Source organism: Lacerta agilis, chromosome 16, assembly GCF_009819535.1.
Source record: "Lacerta agilis isolate rLacAgi1 chromosome 16, rLacAgi1.pri, whole genome shotgun sequence".
In the NCBI taxonomy this organism is placed as follows: domain Eukaryota; kingdom Metazoa; phylum Chordata; class Lepidosauria; order Squamata; family Lacertidae; genus Lacerta; species Lacerta agilis.
The window spans coordinates 25,453,484-25,467,522 of NC_046327.1; the positions used below are offsets into that span (position 1 = coordinate 25,453,484).

At 51.1% G+C, this 14,039-nt stretch overlaps 1 protein-coding gene across 3 annotated transcripts in view; it reads left to right on the forward strand.

Moving 5' to 3' along the window:
* The window catches only part of ATN1 (atrophin 1), a 28,274-nt gene extending 14,730 nt beyond the window's left edge, over window positions 1–13,544 (forward strand). For 2 of the 3 annotated variants that reach the window (XM_033172888.1, XM_033172887.1), the window contains exons 3-11: window positions 674–727; window positions 992–1,129; window positions 2,292–2,405; window positions 2,735–4,725; window positions 6,060–6,282; window positions 7,720–8,437; window positions 9,396–9,539; window positions 10,496–10,676; window positions 12,564–13,544. In XM_033172888.1, the coding sequence (XP_033028779.1) occupies window positions 674–727; window positions 992–1,129; window positions 2,292–2,405; window positions 2,735–4,725; window positions 6,060–6,282; window positions 7,720–8,437; window positions 9,396–9,539; window positions 10,496–10,676; window positions 12,564–12,597 (3,597 nt within the window). In that variant the 3' untranslated portion in view covers window positions 12,598–13,544. The remainder of the gene's footprint in view (window positions 1–673; window positions 728–991; window positions 1,130–2,291; window positions 2,406–2,734; window positions 4,726–6,059; window positions 6,283–7,719; window positions 8,438–9,395; window positions 9,540–10,495; window positions 10,677–12,563) is intronic. The other variant, XM_033172889.1, reaches the window with a different exon arrangement.
* The last annotated feature ends 495 nt before the right edge of the window (window positions 13,545–14,039 follow it).

Genomic DNA, 14,039 nt, shown 5'->3' on the forward strand with positions numbered 1-14,039 from the left:
GATTGAGGTCCACCAAATATTGAATGGAAGCTTTAGTGCAGAGGCCATCAAACATCCAAACATCTCACCTTGATAACTTGCCTGCTTTAGAATTCTTGGGAGAAAACATTCTAAGATGTTGCTGGACTCGGACTCCCATCAATCCCAGTCAACTTGGCCATTGGTCAGAGATGTTGGGAGCTGTGATCCAGCATGATCTGGGGAGCACCTCATTGGCTACCCGTGTTCTAGGGTGTACATTCAATTCACACAGGGTCTGGTCAGGTTTGTTGGGCCTCATGAATCTTCACTTATGATGCACCTGGGTCATTTATGTACAGCAACCCCTTGCAGAAGGAAGAGCAGCAGTAACACAAGAGTGCCTTTCAGGAACGTTTGTGCACCATTGTTGAAGTCCACATCCTTGTCAAGCCTCCAAGGAACATCAGAGTTCCCTGAAACACAGTGTGGAAACTGCAGATTTATTAATGGATAAGTAAGATAATGGACTAGGCAGAACTGGCAAAATTAACAGCAAAACGAAGAGAACCTAATGATGAGTGTTTTATGGAAGAATGGATGGCTTTTTCGGGGTACTTAAAGAAATATTATAGCATGATGGAACTCACGAGCAGGATTTGAGCTATGAACCAACAGATGTAATTAGATTATAATTGTGGTTATGATTTAATAGATGGAAGATAGGGTGCAGCAGAAGGGGAGGAACAACAACTCCATGGAAAACAAGGTGGGAAGTCGACAAAGCGAAAAGACGAAATTGTGCTTTGATTGTATATGTTAAAAATGTTGAAACTTAATAAAATATAATCGGCGGGGGGAGGGGGGAACCTATCACTTTGACAGTTCCACGCATCAAAGCGGTGGTGCAATTCAACCCTGAGAAACACTGTCAGAACAGGGTGGGGATTGGCACCAGCTTGGGATAAGCAGGAGGCACTTTAACAGGACTATTGAAAGAAGCCTCTTGTCTCTCCGTTAATTTTCTCTGCAGATGTCGATGCGGAGTGGTAGGAAGAAGGAGACTCCAGGGCCCCGAGAGGAGCTCAGGACGCGGGGCCGAGCCTCTCCAGGTGGCGTCAGCACTTCCAGCAGTGATGGCAAAGCTGAGAAATCTCGGCAAACGTCCAAGGTAGGACGTCATAGCTTGTGTGTGTCAAACAACACCTTTGCAGCTCAAGAATTGGAAGTGGCAGTAACACACTTATTTGAGCTGCACCAGATAGTCCCCAGTTTCGATTTTTATGTGCGGTAGAAGCAAGATGTTCTACCCAAATGCACCAACGGGAAATGCAAGTTTGTGGAAATCTTAACATCCATGGCACATGGTATCTGAGACCAGTAAGACAGCATCTCTGAAACTCTTATGCTGCACTGTCATGACCCCATGAAAAGAGTCAGGAAAATTAGAACAGGCAATGATGAATGTTTACCTTTTATTTAATTCACCTTTGTTGTAATTTTGTTGGGGTTTGTGTGGCCTTGTTATTATGATTTTGTTTCCTTAACCTTTTTGAAAGTCTCAATGAAAAAAATCATTTTAAAAAATAAGCTAGTTTAGAAATTTCTCCCCAAAACCAATTAGATTGTTAAAATAGTTGCCGTTCAACAAATCCTTTTGAGTGAAGTTTTTTTACCCAGCAACTGATTCTTTAGCACACACCCCCTCTATCTATCTATCTATCTATCTATCTATCTATCTATCTATCTATCCATCTCTTCTTCCTCCTGGATGGAAAAGCCTCACAGTGCTATGCTCAGTATCAAACACTGTGTCCAAGTAAGAACGATAAAAATTAACAACTGAACAATTATTGCTCCCGAGAGCAAATGCTTTGCAGCACTCAGCTATGCATCCCAGAGTGCTTCCCCTTTGGAGCAATTATTGTCCACTTGTTAATTTGCATTATCTTCACTCTCGCAAACATGGATAGCTCAGTTGGTTGGAGTGTGGTGCTGATAATGCCAAGGCTGCAGGTTCGATTCCCATATGGGACAGCTGCATATCTTCAGGGTCCTTTCCAACTCTACAATTCTATGTAATCACTTGACCTGTGTTCTCTCATCAAGTAACAAAATATGATCGGCTCCATAGCCTCACAATGCCTTCCCGAACTTTGAACGATGGGATCATTCCTTGGACTAGTACAGGAAGTAGTTACAGCTAGTCTAGCATGCACATTGTGTTACATTACATTTTCCACAGTTAATAGAAGGCAAAAAACAAAAACCACCTCCGTACACTGAAAAACTTGGGGAAGAAATTTCTAACCGGGCCTCTCTTTGCCTTGCAGAAGGGTCGTGTGGAAGAGTCCATGGCCCCTAAAGGAAGCAAGCAAAGCCGCCCAGAGGAGATCTCGGAAAGCGAAGGAGAGGACACCAATGCCCCAAAGAAAACTAAAACTGAGGTGGGGTTTCCCTGGCCACAGGCCTCCTCTCCCTGCGTGCCCCAAATACCTCCTGAGGGGTCCTGTCCCAGGTCCTTCTAAGGCTGTTCCTGCCTTCCCTGTGCTCACCTGTGCTAGGTCCAGCTACTTGGCTCAGGTGCTTCCATACCTGGGAACTCACCAAGCCATAATGGCTGCAGGTTCTTCTTGAGTTAGCAAGGCATACTACCCCCGGAGAGCCCCTGCAGCACTCCTTTTTTTTTGCTGTGCACCCAAATTCTCCCTCTAGGACCCCCCCCCCCCCCGTGTGAGACCCTCTGCTTAACCTCTGCCTCATCTCCCCGCTCCAGGAGCTGCCAAGGCCTCAGTCCCCCTCGGACGTTGACAGCCTCGATGGCCACAGCTTCAACGATGAGACAAGCAGCGACCCTCGTGACATCGACCAGGACAACCGGAGCACCTCGCCCAGCGTCTACAGCCCCGGCAGCGTGGAGAACGACTCTGACTCCTCCTCAGTGCTGTCCCAGGGGCCGGCCCGCTCCTACCACCACCCCCCACTCTTCCCCCAGAGCCCCTCTCCTGCCCCCCTGGCAGAGGGCCTAGCTCGCCCACCAGAGCCAAACTTCAGCCTGGCAGGGGACATTCATCCTCCGGGCCCCGCCGGCAGTTACCAGCCGCAACTTGAAGCCCAGGCCTCAAGGATTTTCCAGGCCCAAGCCCCACCGCCTCCCACTCTGTCTGCAAATTCCTCTTCATCCTCATCCTCGCCTTCCTCCTCTACCTCCTCCTCCTGCACAACCCATGTCTCCCTCTATTCTGGCGCCAACGTGGTCCAGATGGGGCCCAAAGCAGTCAGCGCAGGGCCAGGCCTCCCGGCACCAGGCGGGCGAGAGCAAGCCCTTGGCACCAAGCACAACCCACCCCCGACAACCCCCATTTCCTTGGCTCCGGTGGCGGGGGGCCTGCCCCCTCAGAAAACCCCTCCAAACAACTCCCCCTCAGTGCTCCCTTCCTCCGCAGCCGCTTTCCCCCACGTCCTTGCCAATCTGCCCCCGCCACCCGCTCTGAGGCCCCTCAACAATATGTCGGTCGCCTCCAGCTCCCCGGGGGTGGCGGGGCAAGCGCTGGGCGGGCACCTGCCTCCCCCCCATGGGATGGGCCAGGACAAGTCGCCCGTCCCTTCCCGCTACCCCTACGCCCCTGCACCGCCCCCGCCCAGCTCTTCGGCCGCCCAGTACGCGCTGCCACCCCCTTCCCAGGCCCTCCCCAGCTACAGCTCCTCCTACGGCCACTCCTTCCCTCAGCCCAGCAGCCTCTCCGTTGCCAGCCAGCCCCCCAAGTACACCCAGCCCTCCATGCCCTCCCAGCCAGTGTGGAGCCAAGGGCCGCCGCCCTATAGCCGCCCCCTGGGCAACGCCGGCTCACACCCTCCGGCCGCCTTCCCAGGCCAGGCTGCCCTGCACCAGCAGCAGCACCAGCACCACAGCCACGGCAGTGGCGCAGGGGGACCGGCTGCAGCTGCAGCAGCCCCCCAGGCCCCTGGAGGGTACCCCCACCCATTGGAACCAGGCCCACACCACCCGTCCCATGCCGCCTATGGCCTCCGCCTCTACCCGCCCCACGGCCATGCCACGTACAGCCAGGCCCCCTCTGCGTCTTCCTCTTCCGCCTCTTCTTCCTCGTCCTCTGCCTCTTCTTCTTCTTCTTCCACCACCTCCTCCTCTTCCTCCTCCTCTGCACCCCAGGGAACGTACCCGGGAGTCTGCAGCCACCCCCAGGGGCAAAACACCGCGGCCTACACATTCCCACCGCCACCACCGCCTTCGCCTGCCCACGGAGCCGGGCCTCCGGTTACCTCCGCCACTGTCACCCTCTCCACCGTCATCACCACCATGGCCTCCGCCTCAGCAGCACCCTACAAGACGGCGTCGCCCCCAGCGGGGCCCCCCTCAGTGACCTCTTATGGGAAGCGGACGGCCTCTCCATCCCCCACCTTCCAACCCCCGGCCCCCTACAAGCCAGGCTCCCCTCCTTCCTCCTCCTCCTCCTCTTCCTCAGTGTCCTCATTCCGCGCAGCCACCCCACCAGGATACAGGCTGGCCTCTTCCCCGGCAGGTGGGGGCTACAAGGCCCCCTCGCCAGCCCCCGTGGCCCCCCCAGCTGTGGGGGGCATGCCGGCCCCTCCCCCTCCCTTGCCCCCGCTGCCCCTCAGCGCCGCGCAGATCAAGCAAGAGCCTTCCGAGGAATACGAGCCCCCGGAGAGTCCGATGCCCCCCGTCCGGAGCCCCTCGCCAGCCCCCAAGGTGGTGGACGTGGCAAGCCATGCCAGCCAGTCCGCGAGGTGAGGAAGGAAAAGGAGCCAGGGACAGGGCAGAAGGGAGAGGAAAGGGGGAGAGATGGGGTAAGCATGGGCGGGAAGGGATGGGGAATCTCGGAGCGCGAAATAAAAGAAGTTCCGTCACTGAGCCAGCTTCGCTTGTGAACCGCCAATCCAAGCGCAGCACCTCAGCCACCTTCTGCTGGTGGCTTTGCTCTCAATGGCCAAAAGTGGTTGCCTGCCCTGCCTTCTTCTTACAAAGCAGCTGGATAGAATAATGCCTACATATTTTCACTTTAAGTAGCTTGGGACCATTTCGTTTCAATGAAATACAGCCGTACCTTGGATACCAAACGCCTTGGTACTCGGACATTTTGGCTCCTGAATGCCGCAGACCCAGAAGTGAGTGTTCCGGTTTGCAAACGTTCTTTGGAACCCAAACATCCGACAGGGCTTCCCCGGCTTCAGATTGGCTGCAGGAGCTTCCTGCAGCCAATCAGAAGCCACACTTTGGTTTCCGAACGTTTTGGAAGTCAAACGGACTTCCGGAACACGGATTTCCATTCGACTTCGAAGGTTCGACTGTATTAAAAACCTGGAAATGTGCCTGGGAAATGTGCCCCAAAGACTTTCCTGTGCCTCCGGGTTGTAGGGTGCTCCTTGGAAAATCTCAGAAGCCAGAATTGGACTTGTGGATCAAGTGGGTGCGCAATCTTCACTAGTGCCCCGCAACATTACTTGATTTCCTCATCCCCCACCAACACTAGTGGAAACAGGATAAATTATGCAACAACAAAAGAGAGAGGGAGAATTCTGCCTATTGGCTTCATTGACCTAATTCACACAGATTGGAGAATTCATGTTTTTTTTTGCTTGAGAAATTAGGGAGCAGGGTCTGTGAGGGGCATAGTCTGGGGAGACAGAATGGCTTAGGGAAGAATACCAAGAGGCTAGCTAGAGAGGCATTTGCCCCCCACCCCACCCCCAGCCCTGAAGCCCTTCCTGGGTTTTAGAGGATTCAGATACAGTCATACCTTGGTTTTCAAACAGCTTAGTCCTCGAACGTTTTGGCTCCCAAACTCCACAAACCCAGAAGTGGCTTTTCCAGTTTGCGAACTATTTTTGGAAGCCAAACATCCGATGGGGCTTCCACGGCTTCCGATTGGCTGCAGGATCTTCCTGCAGCCAATCAGAAGCCTTGATTTGGATTCCGTTTGACTTCCGAGGTATGGCTATATATACGTGCTATTTTCCTTTGAATGCATATTTCTCAGTTTTTCCTCACCACTTTTGGCCTCTCCCCCCCCTTCTCCATTTTATTTGGGCGTTGACGCCTTCTTCCTTCTTCCCTTCCACAGGTTCAACAAACACCTGGACCGTGGCTTCAACTCCTGCTCACGGACTGATCTCTACTTTGTACCACTGGACGGCTCCAAGCTGGCCAAGAAGCGGGCAGATCTTGTGGAGAAGGTGCGCAGGGAGGCTGAGCAGAAGGCCCGGGAGGAGAAGGAGCGTGAAAGGGAGCGAGAGCGAGAGAAAGAGAGGGAGAGGGAGAAAGAACGGGAGCTGGAAAGAAGTGTGGTAAGTGCCGGCGCAGGAGCCCCAGTTTCCCAGTTAAAAGGGTAGGAGACTGCCAGGTTTCCACCAGTGATGTTGGAGAGCCAATGTTTGTCAAAACAATGGTGCCAAACCCAATGAATGAATGGCCCGACTCGGTACAAGGCCTTTTCAGTTATACCTGTAACTGTCACAGACTGGTTGGACACTGAGGAATGGTGGGAGCAATCATCTGGGGACCCCCCAAGCAGAGAAGGCTCAGAGCCCAGGGATTGGTGGTGGGACAACGATGGGTGGTCAGAGGGAGAAGGTGGGGAAGAGGAGTTGGAAGCTGAAGAGGTTGCGGGGCTTAGTGAGCAGGAAGAGTCTGGCAGACAGAAGTCCAGAAGCAGAAGCTGAAGCAGGAGAGGACGGTGGCCAAGAGGCAGAGATGAGTCCAGCTGGTGAAGAGGCACAGGTGTCTCTCCCTCCTGCTGCAACAAGCCCTCCCAGAACCGGAAGAGGCATGAAAAGGGCGAAGGAGAGGTTGACTTCACACAGGCGCAGTATATGATTGCTTGGGGGGGGAACCTAGAGAGGAGGGGACTTAGGCAGCTGTGGGGAGGCAGGGTCCTTCAATCTCAGTAAATGCTTCATGGGGGCAAGCCCTACTGGAGATGAGTTGCTGGGCTCTTTAGGCCTGACACTCCCATGTCAATCGTGTTTTTGCCAATATAGAGGTAACTCTCAACTTGCACAGTGTGATTTACTTCTGGCACACTCATGACAGTAACACAGGACCCCTTGCTGCTAATTAAAAGGAATGTAGCTCATTGAGGAGCATTGGGTACAGGTGTATTTTGATGCATTGAATGGATTAAAAGTTTATGAGTCATGGTGGAGGTGTACAAATTCAACACTTAGTTTTGTTGCTGTTTTGTTAATGTTGTTAATATGGCTTTATAGATATGAATGCTGTTGTACTTTGTGAATCCTATAACGTGATTTTTGGTCGAAACAAAATAGAAATTTTTTTCCAGTAGCACCTTAGAGACCAACTGAGTTTGTTCTTGGTATGAGCTTTCGTGTGCATGCACACTTCCTCAGATATACTGAAACAGAAGTCACCAGATCCTTAAATATAGTGAGGGAGTGGGGAGGGGTATTACTCAGAAGGGTAGTGGGAATGGGTGACCAGCTGATAGGTGTGATTTTTGGTGTAACTGTGACGTTTATCTTATTTTTTAGTTATTTTATTAATAGTGTTACATAGATGGTAATTGTTTTATTTGGGATTTGGGATTGTTTTACTGATGATTTGTTAAGTATTCTATACAATTTATGCTGCATTCGTGATGTTCCATTATGTTATTTTTTTAAATCTGTTGTTTGTAAGCCGCTTTGGGATTTATTTGAATAAAAAGCGGCATGAAAATAGAATCAATCAATGAATAGAACACGCCTCTCTCTGGTCTTTTACAGAAGGTGGCCCAAGAAGGCCGCGCAGTGGAGTGCGCCTCCCTGGGGCCCGTCCCTCACCGCCCGTCGTTTGAGCAAGGCAGCGCCGTTGCCACTGTCCCCCCTTACCTGGGCCCTGACACGCCGGCGCTCCGCACCCTCAGCGAGTACGCGCGGCCCCACGTCATGTCCCCGAGCAACCGCAACCACCCCTTCTACGTCCCGCTGGGCGCGGTGGACCCCGGACTGCTGGGCTACAACGTGCCGGCCATCTACAGCAGCGACCCGGCCACCCGGGAGAGGGAGCTCCGGGAGCGGGAGGCCCGCGAGCGAGACCTCCGGGACCGCGACCTGCGCGAGCGCCTCAAGCCCGGCTTCGAGGTGAAGCCCGCCGAGTTGGAGCAGCTGCACACCGTGCCCAGCGCCACCATGGATCATTTCCCGCGGCATGGGGGGCTGGCTCTGCAGGCTGGCCCGGGCCTGCACCCCGCTTTCCCTTTCCACCCGGGGCTGGGCCACCTGGAGAGGGAGCGGCTAGCGCTGGCGGCCGGCCCTGCTCTGCGCCCCGACATGTCCTACGCCGAGCGACTGGCAGCTGAGCGGCAGCATGCTGAGAGGGTGGCCGCCCTGAGCAACGACCCCTTGGCCCGGCTGCAGATGCTCAACGTGACCCCCCATCACCACCAGCACTCCCATATCCACTCCCACCTCCATCTCCACCAGCAAGACGCCATCCATGCAGGTGAGGAGCAGGGCCTCTCTCTCAAACTTGCCTTGGCATCAGTTTTAAGTCTTGTCCTTAATAATAATAATCAAGGGGGGGGGAAGTATAAAATACTCAGCCGTGACTAATCCCTAAAACGAGGTAAAGGTATAATAAAGAGAAAAAGAAATAACTCAAACTTAACTGAACTCAACTCCAAAAAATGGGGTGAGGGTCCCCAAACAGCTTGCTGAAATTAGACATATATATATACTACTCAAATGAAAACCCTCATAACTGAAACCCTAACGAGCTGCCTGCTCTTCCTTGTTTCACTGGATACACCGTCAGTTTCCTCAGAGGGAAATTAGAAAGTTACCAAGATTAAATCAAAAGAATAATGAGCAGTAGGGGGAGAGTCCTCCCAAAATATTCCGTGTTATGAGGGTTTTCATTTGAGTTATTTCTTCATCTCTTTATTATACCTTTACCTCATATTAGGGATTAGTCACGGCTGAGTATTTGATACTTTTTTCCCTTGGTTATTTGCATCCCGTGATTCTGTTTTTTCGCTTAATAATAATAATAATAATGACATTATTTATATGCCATCCATCTGACTGGGTTGCCAAGAAAAATATTAAATGAAATATTAAACATTGAATAAACAAAATACTGAAAGCACAGCTCCTATCAATATTGAGGACCTTCACAGTGGTATAGCAGAAACAACAACAAGGATGGTGATTTGGGGCACATTTCCAGGTTTTTTTAAAATATTTCGTTGAAACAAAAAGGGAATTCTCTAGTCCCATGCTACTTAAAAGTGAAAATATGTAGGCGTTATTATTTCTAGTTGCTTTGTAAGACAATTTGGGCGGCTCCCAACACATAAAAGCATAATAAAACATCAAACATTAAAAACACAACACCTTTTTTTCCTCTCTTGTTGCTCTCTATATCCCGTGTTATAAGCTAACAATCTCTATTTCCTCAGCTTCCGCCTCTGTTCACCCTCTTATCGATCCACTGGCTTCCGGGTCACATCTCACCCGGATACCCTACCCAGCTGGTACCATCCCTAATCCGCTCCTTCCTCACCCCCTGCATGAAAATGAGGTGCTGCGCCACCAGCTTTTTGGTAAGATCTTTGTAAGGGGTGGGGTGGGGAGTGCAGCATAGAGGCAAAGGCAGCGGGAAGATTTGGGGGCAGGGAAGAGAACTGACAGAACGAAAGCAGGAGGGTGAGAAAATGGACTGAGTGTGGGAGAGAGCATAGGTGCATGTGTGGAACTGCAAAACAACTGTGAATCCAAAGTAAGGACCTGATTAGGCAGCAAGGGAAGAGCTCTTGGGTATAGGATGATAGACTCTGGGGGGTCTGGTCTTTGCAGAAATATTATGTGCTCTTTCACACCTTCTTCTGCTGTGGGTCCTTCTCTTGCCCGTTTATTTACGGAAATAAGACAGGGGAGGGTGCAGGCAGCATTTTTTTCTCTAACCAATGGCTTACTGAGAATATAAATCTGCTCCCGACTTACAGGGTTGCACCCAATGAATGCCAAGGCACCGTGACAATCAACAAGCACGCGGGAGATTATTTTAAATTGCATTAGAATGTGTCTTGTTACCCTTATTTGATAAAGGAAAGAATCTTAAGCTTGCAGGCCCGTGGGTCAGACAAGTGCAAACTGAAGGAGACTCACCCTGCGGCACTGCTTCAGCTCTGTAAGGCAAAAGAAGTGAGCACAGAACAAGGGCTGGGTGGCTCACGGGCAGAGCAACTGCTTGGCATGCAGAAGGCACTAGGTTCAACCCGCAGCATTTCTAGGTAGGGGTGTGGGAGAGGCTCCTGTCTGGAAGCTTTGGAGAGCTGCTGCTTGCCGATGCAAAGGAAGGTGGCAGGGCAGCTTGCCTTGGGTAGGTATACGGAAGAAGGAACGAGGGCAGGCACACCTTTTCTCAGCCCTCCGCGGCAAGCTGCCTCTGCTGCTGAAATTCTGCCTTTTGTGCCGCTGTTAAAGGCAAAGAACCCATGCGGTTCACCATGACCACCCCCAAAATGTGACTTGTCCTTGTTTTATTCCGTGGCTACAGCTGCCCCCTACAGAGACCTGCCAGGCTCTCTCTCGGCTCCGATGTCGGCAGCGCATCAGCTCCAAGCCATGCATGCACAGTCAGCAGAGCTCCAGCGCCTGGCCCTGGAACAGCAGCAGTGGCTGCATGCCCACCACCCTCTGCACGGAGTGCCGCTCCCCACGCAGGAGGATTACTACAGGTGAGTGGCTTCTTTGTGCGGCGGCGGGGGGGGGAATAGGGGGCAATTTTGGTTTTTCGCTAGCACGAAGGGACCAGCAGGGATCCCAAGAGCGGAATTGTTAAGAAGCTGCCTGCTCTCAGACACAACAGCTTCCAATCTTCTCCTTAATATAGGTTTCCAAAGTGTGTGTTTCAGTGTTTTAAAAGTCCTTCCTGTTGCCACAGGGCCCTAGTGATATTGAGGACGTTTACAGTGTGGTGAGAGCCAGTGTGGTGTAGTGGTTAAGAGGGGTGGACTCGTAATCTGGGGAACCGGGTTCGTGTCTCCACTCCTCCACATGCAGCTGCTGGGTGACCTTGGGCTAGTCACACTTCTTTGAAGTCTCTCAGCCCCACTCACCTCACAGAGTGTTTGTTGTGGGGGAGGAAGGGAAAGGAGAATGTTAGCCGCTTTGAGACTCCTTCGGATAATGAAAAGTGGGATATCAAATCCAAACTCTTCTGCTTCTTCTTCTACAGTGGAATAAGAATATTATGCCACACTGGGCAGCTTCCAACAAATATAGAAGCATTAATAATAAATAACCGAACATTAAAAACTTCCCGAGACAGGGCTGCCTTCAGATGTCTTCTAAGAGAGAGGTAGTTGTTTTTGTTTGACATCTGATGGGAGAGCGTCCCACAGGGCGGGTGCCACTACCGAGAAGGCCCTCTGCCTGGTTCCCTGTAACTTCACATCTCGCAGTGAGAGGGAACCACCAGAAGGCCCTCGGAGCTGGACCTCAGTGCCTGGGCTGGAAAATGGGGTGGAGACGCTCCTTCAGGTATGCAGGGTCGAGGCTATTTAGGGCTTTAAAGGTCAGCACCAACCTTTCGAATTGTGCTTGGAAACGTACTGGGAGCCAATGTGGATCTTTTAGGACTGGTGTTATATGGTCCCGGCGGCCACTCCCAGTCACCAGTCCAGCTGCCGCATTCTGGACTAGTTTCTGGGTCACCTTCAAAGGTAGCCCCATGTAGAGTGCATTGCACTAATCCACGCGGGAGATAACCACAGCATGTACCACTCTGGCAGGACAGTGCACGGGCAGGTAGGGTCTCTGCCGACGTACCAGATGGTAAATCAGTATACAATAAGCAGCACAGAAACGGCGCACACAAATCTACCAAACCACTCCACGTATTGAATTCTATATTGGTAGTCCTATCAAAAAGTGAGCAATACAAGAAGTCAAACAAAGAAGCCACAAACAGAAAACTCTTTCAAGTTAGTACAACAGGACAATTTCAGTCTTTAAATGTCTTTAGCCAGGCTCCTGTAGATATTGATGAAAATAGGTCCAGTCAGATGATACGCACAGATGTTAATAGATGAAAGCAAGTCCAATCAGATGGAATATTGAAGATGTGATGCACAAAAATTAGACAGGGTGCCGGCGTTTGTCCCCCGTTTCGCCCATGGACAATTTTGGGCTTCTTCAGTAAATTCTTTCCCAGGATTTACTGTATATTCATACATACACTGGTGGGATAAGTCAAACCTTATTAGTATTAAAACATACAATGCAAAGGGTATCAAAGTTTGTAAATAGTGTCTGAACAGACAAATACAAAAATCCATACTTACAATTTACATGTTACATCTCATCTAAACTAGAACATCTAGTCTTCTTCTCCAAAATATTCTTTCTCAAAGATTTGGTACATTTGCACACTTTCACTGGTGATATAAACCAAACCTAGTACCAGATGGAGCTGGTAGACAGCTGCCCTGAACACAGAAGGCGGCTGCTAATGGAAAGCGGCAAGATTGCCTTGAAATGAGCAAAATAAAAGGTGCACGTTGGTGGCGTTTTGTTCACTCTTTCTCCTCTGTTTCTCCCCTCCCCCTCGCTCTTCTCCCCAGTCACCTGAAAAAAGAAAGCGACAAGCCCCTCTAAGCAGATCCCGTTCCCCATGGCGACGTCATTGACCCTCTTGCTGCTGCTGCTGCTTCTGAGAGAGAGAGAGAGGAAGATTTGCCAACAAACCCTGGAAGCTGCACAGCGACACAACTTCAAATGTCGTTTAATGGGCGAGGGACGGAAGCAGGCCGACCCCTGGCGGGAGGGGGGCGGGGTGGCAAAAGGGGAAGGACAAGTGGGGCGCCAAACACCAGGCAAGGATTTCGAACCCGTGGCTAAATGTGCCCTTGTATCCTGTAAGCAAAGGTATATAAACCATCGCGCATCTATTTTTCTGCCCTCCCCACCCCACCCCCTGCAATCCTCGGGCAAATTGTGGCCAGTCAGCAGGAACTTTGAAAGGCATGGTGGGACTCTTCAGAAGCCCCCTTCCTCCATGCCTTGACGCAGGAGAGAGTCCAAAAGACTCACGAGACATTTCAAGAAGGCATGGCCATGTTCTTGCTCAGCCCCCCCGAGAGACAGGGGCCGAGCCAAGAGGTGCATAGCGCCACAGGACTGTTCCAAGAGGGCAGCTGCCTTTTTTCTTCGTATCCATGCCTAGAGGGAAGGAACACTGGCAAGCTGCGGGACTGTTTGAAGGACGGCAACTGCCCCTTTTCCCTCCCATCTCATGGGGGTGAGGAGGGCGGAGATGGATGTAGCCAAGTGACGGAAAAAGCACGTTTGGGACTTTCCACGATGGCAGCTGCCCCTTTCCTCCTTCACCCCCTTCCAGTTGATGTACTTTTAACTCATGCACATTCTGTTAGACGTGGCGGTTTTGCGTAGCAATTTGTGGTTCCTTGATCTCCCCGTGTGTGTATGTGTGTGTCTAATCTCACGGTTGTATATCTTGATCTGTCCTCATATATATTTACATAAGAACATTAAAAGATGCCCAACTGTGGGAGGAGAATCTCCCTACACACCCAATTTCTCCCCCCGCACACTCTAATATTTTTTTATATATAAAAGGCGCTCTTAAAAGTGTGGGGCAGGGGGTGGAGAGGGGGAGAGAAAGAAACTAGCAAAGCAACAGCAAAAAAGAAGCGCCCTGGAAACTGTTCTGCTTTGTTCGTTTTCGGCATGCCCTATTATTACCAAGAGGATAAGATTTTTTGAAACCACATCCCCTGCTATTTTGTTGCAAAGTGTGGAAGTGGAACAGGACACTGCCGGAAACAGGATCTGTTGCTCTGGATTACTGTGGGGTGGTGTTGTTATTCTGAAGCTCTCCTTTTTCCAGAGCTCTGCAGTTCAGTTGTCTCCTGACGTGTGCTTTGGACAAGTGGCTGGATGAACCCAGTTCCCCCTTGCAAACTACCACCACGGAATCTTTAGTTATGTTTTCATACTGCTCTTCCAGTAGCAAGCAGAATGTTGGTTTGTGCTTGCATTAATGGAATCCCCAGCTTCAGGTTTGGGAGGTTTAGGTA